Genomic DNA, 25864 nt, shown 5'->3' on the forward strand with positions numbered 1-25864 from the left:
TCAAGATAAAATATAACTAAAGTTAAGACAATTCTCTTCCCAATCTCAGGGAGAATGACCCAACAAGACACTACACCTGCCTTCCCATAAAGACACTCCTCTGGTACCCAGAGTGATAATAGCAACTCACATTTATCCACTGCTTAAGGCTTATAAAGACGTTTCCCCAAACCCAAGGATGGTAGGTTGTGTTAACATTAGACCCATTTTATACAAGGAAACAGGATTAGAGGATAATTGACTTGCAGACTCTTGCTATGTGATCCTGGCAAGTCACTTAACCCATATCAACCTCAATTTCTCATCTATAAAAATGGACATAATAACAACAAGGTTGTTGTTGTAGTCAAAGAAGAAAATGCATGTAAAGTATTTACAATTATTAAACTGCTCTATATCTGAGCTGATATTATTACTCATTTATTGTATTATTATTTGTTTATTGTACATATTGTACATACTACTATGTATTAGTATTTATTATATTATTACAGGTCACAACTGAGTGGCAGAATCAGCTGGGTTCTTCAACTCTTAAAGCAGGGCTTTGAGGATGGGCAGCTGGGCATTGATCATCATAGCATTTATGCCAAATGTGGTACCTGGCATCATGATATGGGCTGGGGTTATTCTAGTGCCTACTCTATTCTATTCTATTCCTCAAAGTGGACTAAGGTCAGCTGTCAATGAACCGGCCCTCTGGTTCACCCATAAATCCAGAATTTTCCTTACCCTCACTCTCTTTTTTCTTCACCAATACTGATTCCACTGGCTTCATCAATACATCATGTCTTGGGAGTCTCTTGAAGCCAGATACCAGGGCCAGCCCATTGGCTCCATCTGGCTGATCTACCCGGCTCTCCCGACTGTGACCTCTGCGGCTACCAGCTCGACTCCGCCTCCGAGAACGCTCAGTCCAGCTGTGGCCTGAGCTGCGCTCACTGGAAGAGTCACCCTCATAGCCCCGGCTGTGATCCAGTTCCTCCTGGTCCTGGTGGCCCCATGGTGGCCCCTGATTCTGTGAGTTGGGGCCCAGGCTTGAAGTGGGGTAGCTGGTCTTAGTGGTTGGCAGCTGAATTTTTCGAGGCCTTTTTATGGTCTATTTGGGTGGACAATAGAAAGGGAAAAGTAGATATAAACTCAAAATCATAATCCCATAATCCTTGCCCCTTAAACATTGACATCTGACTACCGGATGACTCGGTCACAAGCCACAGGTTGACTGTTTGAGAATGGACCTGCAGCCCAGAGTAATTTCACACCGGAAACTCTCATACCATTATCTTGCCTGCCCACCCAGCTTCCCTGTCCCTAATGTCCTCCCACCTAGGACTAGGGCCAACTCACAATGTTGGCAAATTTGGTGCAAGTCTTGAGGGTCTGTATGGCAAAAGTCGAAGACACATTCTCCATGGAAACCCCATTCACCATGACGATATGGTCTCCAGTCCTGGCAGAGGAAGGGGACATAGTTCTGAAAGGCAGCCACTGGCAAGATCTTAGTTAGGGCATTTTGTGGATTAGAGATCCAGAGGCAGGTAGAGAAAGAGACTTTTCCTCAATGCATTTCAATCAAATTTTCCTTCTATTTCAACTTCAGTTCTTCTTTATCCCCAATCTCCTTTTTCCCCTTTCAACCCTTCTTTTTCTCTTGTTATTTCATTCAGCCCCTTTCCCCCATTCCCCCTTTTCTTTCTTTCTCCCTCTCCATTTCCTTCTCTCCTTCCCCATCCCATTCTAGGTCTTCTCTCTCCCTTTCTGTCTCAGTCCTTTCCTTCCCTTCTCCTTTCTTCTCCCTCTCTTACTTTTTAACTCATATTTTCTCTTATGCATTTCTTCTCCCAAGGGCTTGTTTACCAGTTCTGGGCTAGCTTGGCAGGGTAGGGTCAGGGCCACGTCACCACCATGGGCCGGCTGCTTTGATGGCCTCAGTTACAGTGGGTGATGTTAACTGATACCCCAGTCTGTCCCAGAGGCCCTCCTGGTAGATGAGATGGAGAAGGAAAAAAGAGGGAAATCTGAGCCTACTCATTCCCTTAGGATAGTCCTAGGTTGATTGTGATTGAGAGAAGACCTTGCTGCTATAAAATAATTAGGGAAAAAAAATAGCCTTTCAGGGATTCTTGCTCCAAATGCACTCTAGACTTTTATTTTCTCCTGCCTGAAAATCCTTAAAGTGTTGGCTGAACTGGAAAAATACCAGGTAACGGAGCTGGAAGGGATCTTAGGCCACAGAATATTAAAGCTAGGAGCTTTGGAATGTAGATTATTGGATATGAGAGGGGCTATAGTACATAGAAGGTTAAAGCTGGGCCCCACCCTTCCCTTAGAACTTAGAATAATGGAGTTAGGGATCTTGAAACAGAACAAATATCAATATCAGAAATGAGAGACCTTAGAATGGAAGACTGTTGGAGCTAAAGGACATGAGAACAGAGAACAATCAAAACTAGAGTATGTCATAGTTGGATGGACCTTAGAATGGAGTATGTCAGAACTGGGAGGAAGCTTAGAACATAGAACATGAAATATCATTATCTTAAGAGCTTTTAGTGAAAATATGGTCCTACCAGTTACAATAGTCTTGTAATAAAGAAAGCCGTCTGCACCCAGCAAGAGGACAGTGGGAACTGAATGTGAACCACAACATAGAATTTTCATTCTTTTAGTTGTTGTTTGCTTGCCTTTTGTTTTCTTTCTCATTTTTTCCCCTTTTGGATCTGATTTTTCTGATGCAACATGATATTTATGGAAATATGTCGAGAGGCAACAATGATACTGTTTGAGGATGTATTCTAATGGAAGTGGACCTCTTCGATAAAGAGAGCCTTAATTGATCAAAGATGGACAGAAGCAGCTACACCCAGAGAAAGAACACTGGAAATGAATATAAACTGCTTGCATTTATGTTTTTCCTCCCGGGTTATTTATACCTTCTGAATCCAATTCTCCCTGTGCAACAAGAAAACTGTTTGGTTCTGCACACATATATTGTATCTAGGATATACTGCAACCCATTCAACATGTAAAGGACTCTTGCCATCTCGGGGAAGGGGTGGAGGGAGGGAGGGGTAAAATCGGAACAGAAATGAATGCAAGGGATAATGCTGTAAAAAATTACCCTGGCATGCGTTCTATCAATAAAAAATTATTAAAAAAAAAAAAAAGAAAGAAAAAGAAATATGTCGAGAGGAATTGCACATGTTTAACATATATTGGATCAATTGCTGATTGGGGAAGGGGGAAGGAAAGGGAAAAATTGGAACACAGGATTTTGTAGGGGTGAATGTTTAAAATTATCCATGTATATATTTTGAAAATAGAAAGCTATAATTTAAAAAGAAAGAAAGAAAATATGGTCCATTTTTTTTATTTTTTAGAGGAGGGAACAACTAGCTGTCTAGGAGAGAAAGTGTCCTGCACAAGGTAACAACCCAGAATTCCTGACTCCTAATCAAAGACTCTTTCCCCTGAAGTAACATTACATCCTCTCCTCTCAATGGCATTACACGAGGTTATATCTCCCAGCCTAAGTACTCACTGTAGCCTGCCCATAGCTGGTCCTCCTAGTACCACATCAGATATCACTACTGATCCATTACTGTTAGCCCCACTGGGTCGGTCACGGCCTCCTGAAATGGCAATCCCAAAGCCCCTTCGAGGATCCTGGAAGACAAGAGTGTTCATAAGAATTCTAAGATTATGATTAGAGCTGAAAGGGACCTTATAGGGCCCCCCATCTCACTTTATAGACAAGATAACCAAGGCCAGTGGAAGAGAAACAATTGTCTAGGATAACCGAATAAATGGAGAGCCTGGGCTAATATCCAAACTTACTAATAATTCCAAGGCCTGGGCTTTTTCTGATTTACCCCCATTTTTCTCAGAAAAACCTGTATCCTTTAAGGGTAGGCTCAAGCTTTGGTTCCACCATGGTCATCCATTCTTCTGAGCCTTCCTGGTGCTCTCTGTTTTGCTTATTAGGTTCTGACTTGAGGCCTGTGACTGCAGACTGGGCAGAGCCCAGGTATTCCAGGGAGCCCAGAAAGAGTCTGGAAATGAACCACAGAAGGCCTCTTTCCTTTACTCACCCTGCACAGTGTGGTGGTATGCTGCTCCCAGATGGTCATCTCTTCCATGTCCAAAACCTGGGTTAATGAGAGAAAGACATATGAGGACAGGAATGCTCAAGGCCATCTCAGGGAAACCTGTCCAAGGCAGCTTCCAGGGCTGGTTGGCAAATTTCTTCAAGCTGGGAAGAGCCAAAAGAGAAAGAGAAGAGGGAAAGAGGAAAATAAAGGGGATGATGGCTTTCAGAAAATAAAGGGGACGATGGCTTTCAGAACTTCAATGGCCGAGACATGGATCTCTATAGATTCTGTCCCTTGTATTCAGGCCACCAGGCCCAAATCCTTTTAACCCAGCCCTCTATAGTCAACAAGACTCAAGAGTCCCTGCTTATCTAGGTTGGGATGTGGACATCTGTCACCTTTTCTTCACAGAATAATCATCAAATCATCTTCATTTCGAGATCAGAGGATCAGCTTTAATTGCTACAGAGAAGGGCATGATAATCTACCATTCTATGCTTCCAAATTCTTGTTCTTCCTCTCAGAGGTCGGGGTGATTTTGAGCCTCAGGCTGCCTAAACAGGTGTTTCCCTCCCTTATCTCTCAAACTCACCCAAGTCTGATTTACCTTTCCCACTCCACAGTCCTCTCCACCCTCCCCTTTCTACTATATTTGGAATCTGTTCCATTAACAAACTACCTTTCATATCTTCCTCTCAGGTCCTCCCAGATGACAATGTATTCCTGATTATCTTTTCCAATGCTGAATGAGTCCCTAATATCTTGCCCCTGGACATACAAAGTCAGGAGAAGCAGACATATTTCTTGCCACTCAAAGATACTTCTAGGTCCTCTTTCTTTCTGTTACTCAGCAACTTCTGCTTTAAGGTTCATTTTGCTCAGATCATTTTATTGAGTTCCTGCTAACAATTATCTATAGATCCTCAGATAAGTCTTACAGATTTGTTTCTGGTCTTCCAAACTCTGACTGTTGGCTTATATTGAAACTTCTTTCAGTGCCTCTTTGCTTTGGATCAACCTCCCACCCACCCCCTGTACTCTGCTCACCCTGAAACATTCAAGAGTTTCCTGTTTTTTCTGTTATGGCTGGCTACCTCCTGACTTCTGACTTCTCCTGTCTTCTTTTTTCTCAGTTTCCTTTCATATATCGTCATCCTCAGCACCTAACACAGCTCCAGCATATAGTAGATATTTAATACATTTTATCAAATTAAACTGGAAATCATCTATACAACCTCCTAACTTTTACAGACGAGAAAACTGCCAGAGAAATCAGGTGAATTTGCCCAATATCACTAAGGTGATATATAGAAGAATCAGAAGCTGAATTCATATCCCTTGACTCCAAATTCAGTGCTCTTTCCATCAAAATTCCAAGAGCACAGGAAACTTAGATTTAGAGCTATAAGAAACCGCGGAGATTATTTACTATTTTTTCATATTTTTTTTTTGCCCAAGAACACACAAGGCAGGAAAGCAGAGAGGATTCAAAACTAGTTTTCTTTCAGTCAACATACATTTATGAAGTGCCTGCTTTGTGCCACATCCTGTACTACCTACTGTGGATACCAAGAAAGGGAAAAGACAGCGTCTGCCCTCAGAGCTCAGTCTAATGAGGGAGACAAGCAAAATATAGAGAGGATAGGAAAGGGATTAGCATTAATGAGGATCAGTAAAGTCTTCCAGTACAGGGTCAATTTTAGCTAGGACTTGAAGGAAGCCACAGAGCTAGGAAGTGGCCATGAGGAGGGAAAGCTTTCCAGGCCTGGTGGAAAGCTAGGACAAAGTCAGAGAGGGGGGAGAGGGGAGTGTGTTGTTCCAGGAATAGCAAGGAAGCCAGTGTCCCTTTCCAAGAATACTAGTTCTCTTTCCAAAATACCATATTGCCTCTTGGGCTAATTCAAATCAATTCAATTAATATTTAATTATCAAATATTTACTTAATGGAGAAGGGAGAGAAAATGTCACAACTTCTTCGGGATGTTTTATACTTGTAAAATGAGAGACTTGGTCTAGATGTCTTTTAAGGGTTATATGTATCTATTTCTATGATTGATAATCTGGAACAGTCAACAACCATTTATTAACAAGCCAGATATTGAGAATACCAAAAGGGGAGGAGGAGAAATGGTCTCTTCCCGTTAATGGGAATGGTCCCTTCCCACTGATGGGAAATGGTTTAAAAAACCTCAGTCCATGAATATGAAATTTTACTGTCCTGAAGTTTAAGAAACAATGAACATGATTAGCACAGGTAAGCATGGAATGATTTCTGTGAATGCAGTGAAGGAAGTAAATCAAGAAAACAATGACTACTGTGATGTAAATCAAGAGTGAGGAGCATTATTGCCTTTGCAATAAGGCAACTGCAGGAGAGGAGCTGGAAAATATGTACAACAATCTTCCACTGCTTGAGTTCTATAGATTAATATTTTTATATGGCGAGGAATGATATTATAAATATCTAATTGGTCCTTGGCAGAAAAAAGGTTTCCTACCCCTGATAAATAGAAAAATTGACTTCATAGAAAAGTAAATGTTGCAGAATTTCAAGTTTAAAGTCCATGGCTGTGGCACATTACATATATTTTCAGATTTATTTGATACATTGATCAATTTTGCTGAATGCTTTCCTTTTTTTCTTAAAAAAAAAGTTTGTTCTATCGGATAGCTTTCTAAGAAAGGGGAGTAAGAAGGATGTTTAGGTGATATTAAAATAAAAGATATCTGAGGTGAATAATGAAGCTGGGACTATTTCTGTGATTTCTATGTGGTCATATAACCCTGTGTGTATGTAATGAGTTAGAATAAGTAATCTGCAGCTCAGACACTGAGAGTAGCTTTCATCAAGACTTAAGAAGAAAACTCAGGACATCATTCTGAAAATTCTGGAGAAAAGTGTATAAGTTGATGATGTAAAAGAGTTTATGATTGAGAGACCAGCACCTGAATTCTAGGCTTTGAATGAAAAGGCATGAGCACTCAAAACAGATTCTCAGTAAGATCCCAGATAAAATCAATGAGAGGAATAAGATTTCTTCAGACAATCAAAGATATCAGCAATAAAAGAACTTCTGGACATTATTAACATCTTTTAAAAATATCAACACAGAACTGACATCCTGAACATCAATAGAAATACTGAGCATCAATAGAAAGAACTTATAAAGTACTCCAAAAGCTTCAGTGACATTCTGAAAATCCATTTTAAAGATGGAAAAGCAATAAATGTGTTCATAAGTGCCAACTGACTAATTCATCATTGATACATCAGATGTTCAAGATTATGCCCTGGAAATTGTGTATGTTAAGTCATTACAGTCATATTAAGCTGCTGCATTTATCTGTAAATTCTGACTATAAAAATTATCAATCCCTGCTGAAGGTATCTAATCCAGGATGCTGAATAAGATTATTGCCACTTTACCCCATATTTTTCTAAAACATAGCTTAATAATAATCTCACACCAGAGATTTTGCATCATTTTTGCTATTATTATTCTTTTTAAGAATTATAAATCAAAAGAGGTGGAGCCAAGATGGCAGAATAAAGGCTGAACAAGGCCAACATCTCCCCCAAACCATTCCAAATTCCTTTAAATGACTCTAAACAAATTTTAGAGTGTCAAAAAACACAAAAAGATGGGATAGAACATTTTCCAGCTGAAGGCAGCTTAGAAGCTCAGCAGAAAAGGTCTGTGACCCCAGGTGGGAGTCTTAGGACACAATCCTGGTTCAAGTCACACCAATGTAGTCCTGGTCCCCACCCTTGCCCCTGGCCTTGCCCCTGACCCTGCCCCTTCCCTGATCAGATGCCAGTGTCAGCAAGGTGAGACCTTTAAATCTTCAGCAGTGCTGGAGGCTTCTGGACCTTTAGGGAGAACTTGGAAAGTCAGCAGAGAAAGTCTGTGGCTCTGGGTGCGAGTCCAGAAAGAAGGCCCTATACAGTTTACACCAATGCAGCCTGGGCTCCAGCTCTGGCTCCTGGGTCAGCAAAGCAGGACTCTGTTGTTTTAGCACAAATCTTACAGCTATGGTGGGGTGGGGACACTCCTAACAGCTCCAGGGCAGAAAAGAGTGCTTGTGATCAGATTTCCTAGAAGGAGCTCTGAAAACAGCTGCACAAAACCCTTGAAGCTTGGGACAGTGCAACCCTCTACCCTGGATACAGAGCCCTACTTTAACAAAGAGTTAAAAGCATAGTAATAGGTTAAGAAAATAAGTAGACAACAGAAAAAGTTTCTGATCACTGAAAGTTATTATGGTAATAAGAAAGATCAAAACACACACTCAGAAGATAACAAACTCAAAAGTCTTATATCCAAAGCCTCTAAGAAAAATAAGAATAAGGCTCAGACCATGGAAGAACTTAAGAAGAATTTTGAAACTTAAGTAAGAGAGATGGAGGAAAAATTAGGAAAAGAATTCAAAGTGATGCAAAAGAAAACACAAAAAGATAATGAGGAGAAGAATGCCTTAAAAAGCAAAACTGTCCAATTGGGAAAAGGAGGTACAAAAGCTGAGGAAAATAATTCCTTAAAAATTAGAATTTAGAAAATGCAAGCTAATGATTTTATGAGAAATCAAGATACAACAAAGGAAAACCCTCCAAATAGGAAAAAAAAAAGTGAAATGTCTCACTGGAAAAACAACTTTCCTGGAAAATAGATCCAGTTAAGATAATTTTAAAATTATTGGTTTACCTGAAAGTCATGATCAAAAAATGAGCTTGCACTAGCTCTGAAGTCAAGAGGACCTGAGTTCAAATCTGCTCTTAGACACTTATATTTCCTAGCTGTGTGATCCTGGGCAAGTCACTTACCCTCAAATGCCTCAACAAAAAATAAAAAAATAAAAATGAGCCTGGATATCATCTTTCTAGAAATTATCAAGGAAAACTGTCCTGATGTTCTAGAACCAGAGGGTAAAATAGAAATTGAAAGAATTCACTGATTACCTCCTGAAAGAGATCCCAAAATGAAAACTCCAAGGAATATTATAGTCAAATTCCAGAATTTATAGGTCAATTACAAAATATTCAAGCATCCAGAAAAAAAAAATTCAAGTATAATGGAGTCATAGTCAGGATAACACAAGATTTAGTCGCTTCTATATTAAAGGACCAGCTTGGAATATGATATTCTAGAGAGCAATGGAGGTAGGATTACAACCAAGAATGACCTACCTAGCAAAACTGAGTATAATCTTGCAGAGGAAAAGGTGGTCATTCAATGAAATAGAAGCTTTTCAAGAATTTATTATAAAAAGACCAAAGCTGATTGGAAAATCTGATTTTCAAATACTGTAGTCTGAAGAATTATAAGTAATCGGGAAAGTAATATTATAAGGGACTTAATAAGATTTATCTGTTTACATTCTTACAAGGGAGGATGATACCTGTAACTCATTACAACTTTCTCATTATTATGGCAGTTAAAAGGAATGTATATAAAGACAAAAGGCACAGGGTGTGAGTTGAATATGAAGGGATAATATCTTTTTAAATGATGAAATTAAGGGGTAAGAGGAAATATGGGAGAAAATGAAAGAGAGAAATGGAATGATGCAAATTATGTTATAAAGAGGCAAGAAAAAGCCTTTACAGTGGAGGGGCAGAGGGAAGGAGAGGGTAAATGAGTAACCTTACTCTCATCAGAATTGGCTCAAAGAAGTAATAATATACATACTCAATAGGGATATAAAAGTCTGTCTTACACTGGGAAAATAGGAGGGGGATGGGATATAGGAAAAAGAGGGAGGGTGATAAATGAGAGTGCATATTGGGGGAAGGAGTGGTTAGTACCAAAATACTTTTAAGGAAGGATAGGGCAAAAGGTGAGAGAATAAATGGAGGAGGTGAATACAGTTAGCAATAGTAATTTAAAAAAGAATTTTGAAGGAAGTTTCTCTGATAGGCTCTCATTTCTCAAATACAGAGGGAACTGAGTCAAATTTATAAAAAATAAGAGCCACGCCCCAAATGACAAATGCTCAAAAGATATGCTCTGTGCCCAAAAGGCTATAAATCCATACATATCCCTTTGACCTAACACCACCACTACCAGGCATGAATAACAAAAAAGATTAAAAAAAAAAAAAAAAAAGGAAAATGGCTTATATGTACAAAAACATTCATAGCAGCTCTCTTCTCAGGGCAAAAAAATTGGAAATTGAGGGGATGCCCATCAATTGGGAAATGGCTCAATAAATTGTGGTATGTGTTTGTGATAGAATATTATTGTTTGATGGAAAATGGATGAGCAGGATGCTCCCAGAAAACAAAACAAAACAAACCAAAAAGCCCCAACAATCTGAAAAGTCCTCCATTAACTCAAGTAAAGTAAAATGTACTGTGCACAAAATAACAGCAATATTCTGGGATGATTGGCTGTAAGTGACTTTGCTACTCTTAATAATACAATCATCCATGATTACTCTCAAGGATTTATGATGAAAATCCTATCCATACCTAGAAAAGGAACTGATTGAGGCTGAAAATAGATTGAAGCATTCTCTCTCTTTTTTTTTAAAACTTAACTTTTCTTGAGGGTTTTTATTTCCATTAGGGTTTTCACAACTTGAATTTTATAGAAATATTTTACTTAACTTCACATATGGTTTCTTATAGATGAGGATAAAAGAGAACCTGGAAATTAAAAAAATTAAAAACAAATGTAAAAAATTGCATTTTTTGAATGTTAACTGGGGAAAATATTAAGTAAATAAATCAAATAAATGCTAAAAAAAATTAGAAGACAAAAGAATTTCTACCTCATGGTATCATTATGTAGTATTCTTTCAAAGATTGTAAGTATTGGTGTTTGCTTCTCACATTTTAAACTTGAAAACAATGTGCTGAAAGACAATGTATTTAATAATATTTGGTGTCAAATATCCAATACTTTGTATCTGTTAAAAAGTATTTTGGGGAGGCAGAGCCAAGATGGTGGAGTAAAGGCAAAAAAATATTTTTGACAACCAGGTGGGACAGATAAGAGATATTGGATAGAGCACTGGCCCTAGAATCAGAAGGACCCAAGTTTAAATTTGACCATAGTTGTGTAATCCCACATAGCCCCAAATGCCTCAAAATAAATTAATAAATGAATGAATAAAAGATACTAATTTAAAAAAAAATCATTCAACCTACTCTCAAACCCAGTCTAATAACATCTAAATAAATATGCATATACTTTACAGTGTATAAACAATATATTAAATCTCAGAAGGAAATTAAGTGTGTATGTGTGTGTGTGTAGAGACAGATAGAAAGAAAGTATATAAGGACTAGGAAAATCCTCTTGAAAGACAATTATAAAAGATAACTATAAATATGTATACACATATTATATTTAACATATACTTTTAACATATTTAACATGTATGGGACTACCTGCCATCTAGGGGAGGGGCTAGAAAGGAGGGGAAAAGTTAAAACAAGTTTTTGCAACGGTCAATGTTGAAAAATTACCCATGCATATGTTTTGTATATAAAAAGTTATAACTTAAAAAAAAATCTAAAAAAAAAAGTAAGACAGTTATATTTGAGCTGAGTCATGAAGCCAGGAAGTCAGGATGTAGATGTGAGAAAGAGGAGATTATTCAAGACATGGGGAAACATGGGAAAATGCACTAAGTTGGCAGATGGGATGCCACATTCAAGGAAAAGCAATAAGGAAAGGATTATGGCTGATTTTTCTTGTATAGCACGATAAATGTGGAAATATATTTAGAAAAATTGCACATGTTTAACCTATACTGGATTCCTTGTTGTCTTAAGGGAAGGGGGAAAGGAGGGAGAAAAATTTGAGACACAAGGTTTTGCAAGGATGAATATTGAAAACTATCTTTGCATGTATTTTGAAAATAAAAAAGTTATTATTTTTTTAAAAAGGGAAAGATTATGGGATCATAGAGTAGACAAGGAATTGCCTGCATGTAAAGTGTCACATACATAGATAATTAATTGTCTTCTATGTGTCATGAACAGTGCTAACTGAAGGTATCATGGATGGTGGGCTGCCCCCATAACTGGAAAAACCCAGGTTCAACACCTACCCCTGAAACATATGGTATATGTGACCATGGTCAAGACATTTAACTTTTCAACTCCCTAAGGCTATGAGAAGAGTTGTCAATTGAAGTTTCTTACAACAAATAGAGAAAAAAAAGTATATTTTGTTGTTGTTGTGGATGTTGTTGTTGAGTCACGTCTGATTCTTCATTACCCCATTTGGGTTTTCTAGGGAAAAATATTGGAGTGGTATGCCATTTACTTCTCCACTCATTTGAAAGATGAGGAAACTGAGGCAAGAAAGTGACTTGCCTAGGGTCATGCAGCTAGTAGATATCTGAGGTTGGATTTGAATTTAAGTTCTTCCTGACTTAGCAGCATTCTATCCACTATACCACCTAGCTTCTCCTAGAAAGTATTAAATAAAATGTTTTGCAGTTGGAAGAAGGTTGGAGAGATAGAAGGAAAGTTTCCAGGATTCAGTCACATGAGAGTTAGGCTTTGAGGATGGGTGTGGACTTCAATACAAGATGCTAAGGAAGGGCCATTCAGGGCACAGGAAGCACTGACAATGGATGATATAGAGTCTATGATGTTTGTAGAAGGCATTGATTAATAACCCAGGAGGATGCTATATAGGTATACCTAGATTGCAGCTAGAGATAACTAAGGAGAAATATGGGGCTAGATAATAGTATAATTAGGTGAATTCATTACTGGATTGTAGTGTTCTCTTCTTTTTTCTAAAATATGATGGTTCTCTGGGTGCAGGTTTCTCAGGGAGGTTCTGGAGGCAGCCTTAGTTTCAGTTTAGAGTAATAATCACCGCAAATGCAGCCAGCTGTTAGAGTAGTTCTTTATTGTTTCTTCCAAAATAGCCCAGTTAGCTTTCTTTGGTTCCGAGAGCTCTCGTTGCTAGTCTTTTGCATCTGCCAGCTTCTGCCTCTAGTTCAACTCTGACTCCTGGCTTCTCAGTCCCCTCAACTGATTGACTTCTGGCTTTCAATCTTTTCAACTGACTTTCCTCTGACTCCAGGAGCTCCTTATATATGATCTCTTAAAAGATGTGAACCCAAAGGTTGACTCCTCCTCTGAGAGAGTGGAATTGTGGGCTTCTGATTTGTGAATCTCTCAAACTTGTAAACTCAATGTGTGAGCTATTTGTGAACTCTCAAAGGTATAAACTTAAACACTGTTTCTATCAATTCCAGTGAGTTAACACCTTGTTTCACGTTCTGGCTCATAACATTGGATGAATGACCAAACACAATGAACAGTCATACTCATTGATCCTCTTGGAAGAAAAGTCAATAGTGGAGTTCTCTATGGATTTGTGTTTGACCTTCTGCTGTTTAACATTTTAATCAATATTTTGGCCAAAGGCAAAGATGCTATCTTATCCAATTTGCTAAAAAATTAAATAGAATGATGGGTTGAACCTGTTTAATGAAATGTAACAGATCAAATCTCTTGGGTTAAAAAATTAAAAACTGCAAAATTCAATAGGGATCAACCCACTGACTTCCAAAGAAAAACTTATGATGATCTCAGGCTACATGAAGGAAAACAATATTCGGAATCAGAGAGATAATGGTCCCGCAGTAATGGCTTGCCATAGCTTCAGTTTTGGTTGTCTCTTTAGGAAGGACTAAAAAATGGACTCTTGTCTAGAAGAATGACTAGGAAAGTGAGAGACATTGAAAAGCTATGAAGATGTGTGGTGCTAATAACTAACAGAAAAGTTTCATTCATACATACACACATTAGTTATCTATTCTTTCAATAATACCAATTTATTTTCCTATACTTGTCCAAAAACTAGAAGACTTAGTCCTTACCAAGACCCAAGCCCTAACTATAGAGACAAGTATGTATATATGCATCTATATCACTGTATAGTTGTCCTGTGGTAGGATGGATGAGCTGTGTTTTACTTGGCCCCAGAGGGCACAGCTAGAAACAAGTGGAAAGAACTGTAAAGGTAAAAATCTCAACTCCATACAAGAAAAAATTTTCTAAACCCTAGAATTGTCATAAAGTGGTATGCACTAACTTGGAGGAGAGTGTATTCTCCCTCCCTAGAGGTGTTCCATGAGAGGGTAGATGATCAATTGTCAGAAATACTCTGGAGATTCTCATTCAGGGACTCAAAGTAGTCCCTTCTACAATTCTACAACAACTGGGAAAGGAATGGAAGGCAGGGAAGGGAGAGGTAAGGAGCTGTGAAGTTGGAAAAAAACTGAATCCCTATTCCCTTACCCCAGGGGCGGCCTCTATCAAAAAGCTTACTTCTAACCAGATAAGAGGCAAAAAGAGCAGTGAACCCAATAGTGTGAGACCTGAGGAAAGCTGGTGAGCAGCCAATCCCAGCTGATAAAGAAAGTGATTAGAACCCATTTGTGAAAGAATTCACCTTGGTCAGGAAAGGGCAGCTGGTTACTAAAAAACAAAATAAAATACAGGATCTCACTCATGGTCACAAGACTCATTCTGAACTATGGGTTTCCCATCTAAAAAGAGTGTACTGGTTCTGTGGGCCATCATATTGCATTCCTGACTCACAGAACACAATCCACCAAAGCCCCCGAGTCTTTTTTTCAACATGATTATCCATCTTGTACTTACTCAAAATGGATTTTTTTCCAACCCAAGTGCAATATTTTACATTTATCCCTTTCAAAGAATTGCTATTTTCCTCATTCACAAAATTATGTTAGAGCTAGAAGGGACCTTGCAGATAATTTAATCTAATCTCCTCATTCAATGGAGGAAGAAGCTAAAGTCCAGAGGAGAAAAAGTGTCTCATGTCACACCATGACAACACTGGAAGTAGAAGCCCAAGTTGTCCCATTCCCTTGTAAAGAACTTAGGCAGAACACTATCACCATTACTATTCAATATTGTATTAGAAATGCTAGCTTTGGCAATAAGAGATGAAAATGAGATTAAAGGAATTACAGTAGGTAATGACAAAATCAAATTACCACTTTGCAAACGATATGATGGTATACTTAGAGAACCCCAGAGAATCTACTAAAAAGCTATTAGAAATAATCCACAAGTTCAGCAAAGTTGCAGGATACAAAATAAATCCACATAAATCATCAGCATTTTTATACATCACTAACAAAACCCAAAGAGAAATTCCATTTAAAATAACTATCAATAGTATAAAATATTTGGGAAACTATTTGCCAAAGGAAAGTCAGGAACCATATGAGCAAAATTACAAAACGCTTTCCACCAAAATAAAGTCAGATCTAAACAATTGGGAAAATATTAAGTGTTCTTGGATAGGGGGAGTGAATATTATAAAGATGATAATACTACCTAAACTAATTTATTTACCAATCAAACTTCCAAGAAACTATTTCAGTGACCTAGAAAAAATAACAAAATTCATATGGAAGAACAAAAGGTCAAGAATTTCAAAGGAACTAATGAAAAAAAAAATCAAATGAAGGTGGCCTAGCTGTACCGATCTAAAATTATATTATAAAGTAGTAGTCATCAAAACCATTTGGTACTGGCTAAGAAATAGACTAATTGATCAGTGGAATAGGTTAGGTTCACAGGACAAAATAGTCAATACCTATAACTTAGCTTTTGGGATAAGAATTCATTATTTGACAAAAACTGCGGGGAAAATTGGAAATTAGTATGGCAGAAACTAGGCACTGACCAACACAACACCATACACCAAGATAAGGTCAAAATGGGTTTATGATCTAGACATAAAGAATGAGATTATAAATAAATTAGAAGAACATAGGATAGTTTACCTCTCAGACCTGGGGAGAAAGAAGGAATTTGTGACCAAAGAAGAACTAGAGATCATTATTGATCACAAAATAGAAAATTTTTATTAAGTTAAAAAGATTTTGTACAAATAAAACTAATGCAGACAAGATTAGAAGAAAAGCAATAAACTGGGAAAACATTTTTATAGTCAAAAGTTCTGATAAATATATAGAGAATTGTCTCAAATTAATAAGAAATCAAGCCATTCTCCAAATGATAAATGGTCAAAGGATATGAACAGACAGTTTTTGGATAAAGAAATTGAAACTATTTCTAGTCATATGAAAAGGTACTCCAAATCATTACTGATCAGAGAAATGAAAATTAAAACAACTCTGAGATAACCACTATACACCTGTCAGATTGGCTAGAATGACAAGGAAAGATAATGCGGAATGTTGGAGGGATTGTGGGAAGGCTGGGACACTGATACATTGTTGGTGGAGTTGTGAATGAATCCACCATTCTGGAGAGCAATTTGGAACTAGGCTCAAAAAGTTATCAAACTATGCATACTCTTTGAACCAGCAGTGTTATTACTGGGATTATATCCCAAAGATATCTTAAAGAAGGGAAAGGGACCCACATGTGCAAAAATGTTTGTGGCAGCCCTCTTTCTAGTGGCTAAAAACTGGAAACTGAGTGGAATCAATTGGAGAATGACTGAATAAATTGTGGTTTATAATGTTATAGAATATTATTATTCTGTAAGGAATGACCAGCAGGATGATTTTAGAGAGGGCTGAAGAGACTTTCATGAACTGATGCTAAGTGAAATGAGCATAGCTAGGAGATCATTATCCACTTCAACAACAATACTATATGATGATCAATTTTGATGGATGTGGCTCTCTTCAACACTGTGATGATTCAAACCAGTTCCAATTGTTCAATAATGAAGAAAATCAGCTACACCCAGGGAGAGAACTATGGGAAATGAATGTGGATCACAACATAGTATTTCCACTCTTTCAGTTACTGTTTGCTTGCAGTTTTGTTTTTCTTCTCAGGTTTTTTCCTTTCTTTCTAGATCTGATTTTTCTTGTGCAAGCAACTGCATAAATATGACTACCTGATATCTAAGGGAAGGGGGTAGGGGGAAAGGGGGGAAAATTGAAACAGAAGGTCTTGCAAGGATGAATATTGAAAAATTACCCATGCATGTGTTTTGTAAATAAAAAGCTATAATAGAAAAAAAAAAAAACTTAGGCAGAAATCTTAGGGGTCACCTTGTCTAAATTCCTTTGGGGAAAAGGTTTAAGTTTTTTTGATGGAGGAAAAAACTAAACAGTGGAGAATAAATGGGACAAGTCTTGGGAGAAAAATCCTATTTTGATACTATTTCCTTTACTGAGAGATATCCAGGAAACCTACAGAGCAGTCTTGATCATTCATTCCATCTACTTTTATTAAACACCTACTGTGCACCAGAAATACAAAGACAAAAATCAAACAGTTTTTGTCCTCAAGTTTATATTATATTACATTACATTACATTACAAGGAGAGGCCAGCAGTTGGGGGATGGGTGAAAGTAAGCTGAGCCTTAAAGGAAGTTGGGGATTCTCAGTGGAGTTGAAGAGTATGTTCTAGGCATGGGTGATCACCTGTGCAAAAGCAGAGATGGAAGATAGAAAGTCATATTTGTGGAATAACAAATGGGTCACAGGATGTGTTTAAGTCTTTTCTCAAGTCCCATCTTTTCCTGAAGGTTTTTCCTGATTCTTCCAGCTCCTAGTGTTTCTTTCTCAGCTTCTTTCTTCAAGCTTCTTCAGTTGCCTTGGATCTAAAAGAGTACACATTTTTCTCCTCCACAGAACATAGACTTGGAGAGAATAGAGATTGTGTTGATCTTGTTTATTATCTCCAGTGCCTCAGGCACATAATTGAGCTTAATAAATACTTGTGGATTATTTGCATGAAGAAGAGCCATGTATAATAAGGCTAGATGGAGGTAGGTTGTGTAAGGCTTTGCTTCAAATGCCAAACAGAAGGGTTTGTGTTTTATCCTATTGCATAATAATAATCCAAAATCTTGGGTCTTGTTGAGCTGAGAAGTAACACGGGGGCTTTTGCAATATCACTGAAAACTATGTAGAGTAAAAGTAGCTGGGGGCAATAGTACAGGTTGAGAGGTAATGCTTGGGAGCCCGCCTTCTTTAACACTTCTCTTCCCTTCAAAACCTTTTTGAGTCTTTTTTAGGACTGGATCTATTTCTTTATAGGGAATTGTAGGGAACACCCCATAAGAGACCTTAACCATCAGTTTGGATCATCCCTTTTTGCCACTTTAGTCTTAGAGAGATGATTGGGATACAGTATAACTAAGACAGTTGTTAGGACTATTAGAGCAATGCATGAATCACATAGGCCTCGATCCTAGACCTTCAGTTCTCTATCCATTACGTCTCTATCTAGTATTTTCTCTGCTTTCTTCATTAGATTTTTTTCTTCCCTCCATCTCAGAAGGAGAGGTGGATCTCTTCTTGACAAAAAGTTATGGGTTACCCTCTCACCAGGGTATGCTGGTAAATGTTTAAATGGCTCACCAGATTTAAAAAAAATTAACGTACACAGGACTCACTTTTTAAGTTTACTCTGCACCATTAACATTTTTCTATCACTTTCTTAAGTCTAGACAAACAATAAAGTCCTGATTTAGAAGCTTTATAATTCTGGTGGTATAAATCTCAATTTCTTAAACTGTGATTCTAGACCCCATAGGAGTCTCATAACTGAATGTGGGGGTTGCTAACTTATGATTTATTATCGGTAAATGTTTGATTTGTATACCTCTCATATATATCAGATCGTGTAAAAATTCCGTAGAAGTAGAAAAAGTTTCAGAAGCCCTGGTATAAAATACTCACATTGAAGATTTAACAATGGGCTCTTACTGACTCCAACATCCTCATTCCCACTTCCCACCTCCAATTTCATCACTTCAGTCTCTTTTGGGAACTTATTCCATTCATCAATTTGCTCCTGGAAATCCTTCAATCATTCCTGCTCCTACTAGTGAAACTTATCTTCCATCACCAATACTTAATTGCCAGACCCAAATATTGTTGCTCAATCCTACTTTACCAGCAATATTAACCTCCCCCCCACAAAAAAAAAAAAAAGGCTGACTAGTTTTTTTCCTCCAAAATTTTTTTGCTTTTTGAGACCCCGTTCTCTTTACTCTCTCTTCCTTCTATTCTTTCCTTAGTTCCTCTTCCTCCTGGCCTCTAAGTGTATTTGTAGGAGGAAGGATAGGATTTCCTCAAAGCTCCCTTTGACTTTCTGTTCTAGCTATACTCTCTCCTTTGGGTAGCTCATCTAGTTCCTTGTTGCAATTATCTCTATGTAGATGACACCACCAGTATTTTTCATTCTGATCTTTTCTTTAAATTTCAATCTTGCATTTCCAACGACCCATTGGACATCTCCCAGAAGAGAATGCTACCAGTATTTCAAACCCAACATATTTCAAACTAAACACATTTATACTTCCCAGCTCCCTATTTTGTTTTTGTTTTTGTTTTTGTTTTTGCAGATGGCATCACTTTGTTGTACTGTTCCCTTTCCCTCAGTCCCAGGCAGCCAAACACTTGTCAAGCCCAATAAATAATTTCCATCTTTCCTCTTCAGACTCATTGTCATGACCCTACTTAATTCATGGTCCTCATCATTTTAGGAGCTTGGCCCTCCTCCAGTTCATCCCGCATGAATTCCAATTAACAAAGGATAATTGCTTTTTTTTGGATAATTGTATTCTTAATGCTTAAATGATGTAGGGTATGGCATGTTGATCTTGGACCCAGGCAGAGCAAGCTTTAAATTTTACCTCTGACACTATTAGTTTTATGATTCCAGCAATTTATTTAATCCCTCTTGACCTCCCCTTTTCCTTTTGTACGATAGGGATAATATCAATTACTTCACTGGATTGTTATGAAGACCAAGACTGGATGTCCCAAAGACATCTTAAACTCAACTTTTCTAAAATGGAACTCATAATCTTTTCCCTAAACTCTTTCCTCTTTCAAATTTCCCTATTTCTGTCAAAAACAAAACCATCTTCCTGGTCTCCTCGGTTTATAATCATGGCATTATCCTTCTTCTTCTCATTTAAACCATATATTCAATCAGTTGCTAAGGCTTGATATTTCTACAGTCATAATTTGATTCCTTCTCTCCACTCAGCAACCACCTTAGTTCAGGACCTTATCCCCTCTCTTTCAGATTATTACAACAGCCTCTAATTGGTCTCTCTAACTCATTCCCCCCAACTTTTCACTCCTTCAGACACACTGCTGCCAAAATAATTTTCCTTATTCCTGGATCTGATCATGTGACTTCCTTACTGAAGCAAGTTTGATGGCTTCCTATCACCCCTAGGATAAAATCTAAATGGCTCTATTAAGCTTTTAAAGTTCTATACCACCAGACCCCAACCCTTTCTAATCTCAATGGACACTACTGCCCCTCTCACACTCTTCAGTGTAACCAACCTGACCTTCTGTTTTTCACTAATAAAACTACATTTCCCATCTCTTTAACCTTGTACTGTCTGACCCCCATGCTTATCATTCATTCCCTCTCACCTCGAGCTACCTCAAAGAATCCCCTATCTTCCTTAAGAGGCAGCTCAGGCACCTTTGTCTGCATGAATGCTGTCCCATCCCTTTAACTGCCAGTGATCTCCTTCCCAAATTACCTGTATATGAATTTATAGCTATCCACTTTCTATATATGCTGTATACCTTTTTATGTTTAGTCAGTTCTGCCATAATGCTTGTTTTGAAAATGTGAATTTATTCCAATGTAATTGACATCTTAGGCAACAGTTTGAGCATAACTTGAATTCTGAGTTTGGTTATATATGCGACAAGAGGGCAGTAAGCTACATGCATCTACATCTGTTGTAACTTTCCACCTGATTTCAGATTATCTTTATTCTCTACTTCACAATGACTCACAAACTCCAACCCCTTCTAATACCAAATTCCACAAACTTCAGGTCTTTTTCAAAGTACCATGTCTAGACGTTGCGAGATCTAATATTTCTTAAGTATTTAATATGTATAAAATTGGGCTACCATTTTTATTGGGTTCCTATGATTCAAAAAAAAAAGTGTCACTTGATCAACTGTGATGGACTTGGCTCTTTTCAGCAATGTGGTGGTTCAAAGTAATTCCAATTGACTTGGGATGTTAAATGCCATCTACATATAGAAAGAGAACTATGAAGACTGAATGTGGATCAAAGCAGAGTATTTTCACTTTTTTTTGGTTGCTGTTGGTTGTTTGCTTTTTTGTGTTTTTTTTTTCTCCTCATTGATCTGCTTTTTCTTGCACAACATGACAAATATGGAAATATGTTCAAAAGTGCACATATTTAAAGTATATCAGATGCTTGCTATCTCGGGGGGGGGGGGAGTGAGGGAGAAAAATTTGGAACACATAAGTTTTTACAAAAATGAATGTTGAAAATTATCTTTACTTTTATTTGGAAAAATAAAATATTACTGGAAAAAATGTATCACTGTCAAAATTTGTGAATGTTATGCTCCTCACCCCATTTCCTTGTAAGCCCAGTAATAAACCTTCTAGTTTATATTTCATGATTTTTCTGGTTCATATTTAGATTTTTCTGGCTGCAAGTCTCATTATACAAGAACTGACAGTACTTGTTTTCTTCATTGGAAATGTAAACTCACTGCTAGTAGGGATTGTTTCATTCTTTGTACTTTTATCCATGTGATTAGTTCAGTTCTTGGCACATAGTAGGTGCTTAATAAATGCTTGTTGATTAAATGAAGATAATGTATATAAAGTCCTTTGGGAATCTCAAGGTGCTTGTACTATTCCCTCTCCCTCAGTCCCAGACATCCAAATACTCATCAAGCCCAGTGAATAATTTCAATGTCATCACTCAATAGGCATTTATTAAATACCTACTAGTTAGCAAAGCACTAGAGACACAAACAAAGATAGCTTCCTGCTCTCGAGCTCAGTCTAAGTCTACTATATGCCAGGCATTTTAACAGATAAAAAAACAAAACAAAAAAAAAAAAATAAAATAAAAAAAAAGGCAAAAACAAAACAAAAAACGAAACAATTTCTGCACTCAAGTAGCTTACATTCTAAAATCTGAGGTATTATTATGATGCCAGTTAACTACTCAGAAACTTTCAAGGGCTTCTCATTGCCTAGCAATTAAGTTGCATGTATCCTAGCCTCTTACATAAGGTCCTCTGCAATCAACATAAAGAATGTATACTCTCCGGCCTAATTGGGCTTGCCATTTCTTGACTTTGGTTCTCCAGATTTGTGCTTGGAATAGATTCCTTTCATTTCTGAATATTCACATCCTTCAAATACCTCTTTTACCATGGTTTCTTCCCTGACACTCCTCAGCCCTATCCATGATCCCTCCCTCCTTAATCTAAGCTTCAGCTTGACCTGAGTACTTAGCACTTTCTAACTTGTCTCACCACATAGCAAGCATTTAATATGTTTGAACTGAATGGTTGAGTTGAACTGCAAGTTCCTGAAGAACACAGGCTGATTCAGTCAACTTTGTAAGCACCAGCTTCAAGGAAGGGTCTATCTACAAGTCACATAGTAGATACTTAACAAGGGTACAACTAATCTCAGGGAGAAGGCTCCATAGGAAGATAGAAGGTAGGAGAGGGAAAAGGATCTCTCATAAGCATCAAAATTTCCCTTGGGGGACCTTATTTTTTAAAAAAAGCCACAGGAGGGCCCTGGAGAAAGCAGGTGCCAGGTGTTTCACTTTGTTCTCTCCCCATTCCCCTACCTAATGCTCTAGTCACTGAACTCCTGGCCCCAGCCCAGTGTGCCACCCTCTGGGTTGACTTGCCCAGGCCTGTTTCCCACCCCCAGGGGATGTCAGCTTGTGCTCCTTTTGTGTTAGCTTGGCATACCTCCCCTTCCCGGTTTCCTTGGCAGGTTCAAACTCTCTGGGGGTTCAAACAGCTGGGGGTAGCTGACCATAAGGTTATGGGGAAAGGGGCTTGTGAATGGTAGTGAGAAACAGATCTCAGGAACAACCAATGTAGTCTGTGGAATGAAACAGGCAAATAATGGGCACCAGTGCCCATGCTATGCCCAGAGTAAGGATAGGAGTGGTATCAAGGTTGGACCTAAGAATTCCTGGGAAGGAAAGGGGGATGATATAATGGAAAGCAAAAAAGTGTGAAATGGTCATCTATTATTACAGCAATAACAGTTGCACATGGAGGGAAAAAAGAAAGCAAAGACAAAGAGTAAATCTAAAATAGACAAAGGGACAAAGAGACCTGAGTTTCAATTGATAAATGATGGACAGAAGCAGCTACATCCAAAGAAAGAACACCGGGAAATGAATATGAACTATTTGCATTTTTGTTTTTCTTCCCGGGTTATTTTTACCTTCTGAATCCAATTCTCCCTGTGCAACAAGAGAACTGTTCGGTTCTGCACACACATATTGTAGCTAGGATATACTGCAACATATCTAACATAGATAGGACTGCTTGCCATCTAGGGGAGGGGGTGGAGGGAGGGAGGGGAAAAATCGGAACAGAAGTGAGTGTAAGGGATAATGCTATAAAAAATTACCCTGGCATGGGTTCTGTCAATATAAAGTTATTATTAAATAAAATAAAATAGACAAAGGGAGACACAGGTGAAACAGAAAATGGAAAGAAATCATGTTTAATGAACAATTAAGAGACACAGAAAAAGAAAGACAGTTAAACTGTGATAAAATGGAGCTGGATTCAGAGCTTGCCTCAAGTACTTACTTAACTGGGCAGTCTTTTTTTTTCTGTCTCATCAGTAAAATGAGGGGATTGGGCAGACAAGATTGCTTTCAACTCTAAGAGACACTACATATAGAGAAGGAAATGCACAACCTCTTTTTTTTTCCCAGTAAAAATGAGCATTGCCTCAGATAAACTGAGACCTATTAAAGACTTAGTTTACAAAGACCAAAGCCTCTCACTGCATCCAGGGCCATCGCCAGTCATCTAGACTTACATCTGGCCATTGGACCCAGATGGCTGAGGATAAAGTGAGGCAGATGACCTTGCACAGTCCTTCTTCACTTAAATCCAGTCCACTTGCATGTCATGGCATCACCTCCCTGATGGTTCTCTTGAAGAATGAAGGACAAACAACAATAACATCACCTTTGTGTTAGGTAGGTTTCTGTTGATGTTTGTTTTCAAGGAGAGTGGAACTTCTGAAGTGACTTTACGGAAAACTGGTCATTGAATACAATGGTTTGAAAAACTCCTCCTGCTTAGTGGAAGAACAATTTGCTGTACATCTCCTCCCCTGTCTCCCTCCCCCCCTCCCCAATGCTTGGTACTTAAAACCTCAACTTCAGCTCCAAATCCCATTTAGGAAGTGACCAGTTGGCCCCTCTTAGGATCATGGGTCAGTAGATACTACTTAAGCTTTTAAAAGGGTTTCTCTTTTTGGTTTCTTCCTCCATGTAACTTTCAGATAGAAAGTAGTAGGATTTTTAGAGTTCTGATTACACACTCCCTGATCCCTAAAGAAATATAATCACAGACTCATAAAACAGCAATAGTCAAGGTGGGAGAGGCTATTAGTGGAGTTAAGAATTGGTGCTAGCTGCCATTCAGCAAAGCAATGTAGACAAGCAAAGAACGGAATAGTCTAAACTGTGCTTTGACCAAGAGATTCTACTTCTAGGAACTTGGTGCCTCAAGTATTATTTAAAAAAAAAGAAAGAAAGAAAGAAAGAAAGGTTCAGCAGGATGAATGCAGAGAGGCTTGGAAAGACTTACATGAACTGATGCTAAGTGAAATGAGCAGAACCAGGAGATCATTATACACTTCAGCAACAATACTACATGATGATCAATTCTGATGGACATGGCTCTCTTTAACAATGAGATAATCCAAATCAGTTCCAATTGATCTACAATGAACAGAACCAGCTACACCCAGAGAAAGAACATTGGGAAATGAGAGTAAACCACAACATAGCATTTCTACTCTTTCTGTCAGTTTGCTTGCATTTTTGTTTTTTCTTCTCAGGTTATTTTTACCTTCTTTCTAAATCCGACCTTTCTTGTATAGCAAGATAACTGTATAAATATGTATATATATATATAGTATTAAACATATACTTTATAACATATTTAACATGTATGAGACTACCTGTCATCTGGGGAGAGGGTGGAGGGAAGGAGGGGAAAAAAATAAAGGCTCTATCCTTTCGCAATAAAAAGAATTGAAAATAAATTGATCAGAAGTGGCTAGACAAATTTGCGGTACAAGCATGTTATGGAACATTATCAGACTGTAAAAAACGACCAACTTAAGAGAAACAATGAAAAGATTTATATGAACTGATACAAAGTAAAATAAGCAGAATCAGGAAAACATGAGCTAGTTTACACAATGAAGACAACAACATAAATGGAAGGAACCACTATCCCCAAAAGAAGTCTTAAAAAAAAAAAAAAAAAAGGTGTGAAGAGTTTTGCAGAGGTAGGGGTCCATGGGAGGACCTCAGCATATCAGAATTTTTCAATGCTTTGCTCTTTTTCTCTTCTTCCTCTCCCGTCCCCCCCCCCCTCCTTTTTATTAAAAGGGTGCCTCTTTGGGAAAGGGAGGGATACCCAGGCAATAGAAGTAGAACAAAGGATAAAGATTTTAAAAGTCTATTTTTTTTAAAAAATCACTTCTAAGTTTGAATTTCCTTGTAATCAGGGATAATAAAATTACTCACATTCCAATAGAGATTTATTTATAACTACCCAGTAAAAGGGTAATGTGATTAGGAATGCAAAAGCCCTATTGAATCTGTAATTGTCTTAGAGTGACTGTGACTTGTCCAAAAACATACAGCGAATTCGAAGTTTAGCCTGGGCCTCAGGACTCCTGAATCACAGGATGAGGGCTCTTAGCACTTGGGTATTCCCGGAAAC

General features: G+C 37.9%; 1 protein-coding gene across 3 annotated transcripts in view; it reads right to left on the bottom strand.

The window, feature by feature from the left end:
- The window catches only part of TJP3 (tight junction protein 3), a 60422-nt gene that overhangs the window by 14079 nt on the left and 20479 nt on the right, over window positions 1-25864 (bottom strand). For all 3 annotated transcript variants that reach the window (XM_051971958.1, XM_051971956.1, XM_051971957.1), the window contains exons 2-5: window positions 4092-4148; window positions 3542-3666; window positions 1348-1450; window positions 733-1099 (exon numbers count right to left, since the gene is read on the bottom strand). In XM_051971958.1, the coding sequence (XP_051827918.1) occupies window positions 733-1099; window positions 1348-1450; window positions 3542-3666; window positions 4092-4139 (643 nt within the window). In that variant the 5' untranslated portion in view covers window positions 4140-4148. The remainder of the gene's footprint in view (window positions 1-732; window positions 1100-1347; window positions 1451-3541; window positions 3667-4091; window positions 4149-25864) is intronic.

The sequence above is a fragment of the Antechinus flavipes genome, chromosome 1, assembly GCF_016432865.1.
Source record: "Antechinus flavipes isolate AdamAnt ecotype Samford, QLD, Australia chromosome 1, AdamAnt_v2, whole genome shotgun sequence".
In the NCBI taxonomy this organism is placed as follows: domain Eukaryota; kingdom Metazoa; phylum Chordata; class Mammalia; order Dasyuromorphia; family Dasyuridae; genus Antechinus; species Antechinus flavipes.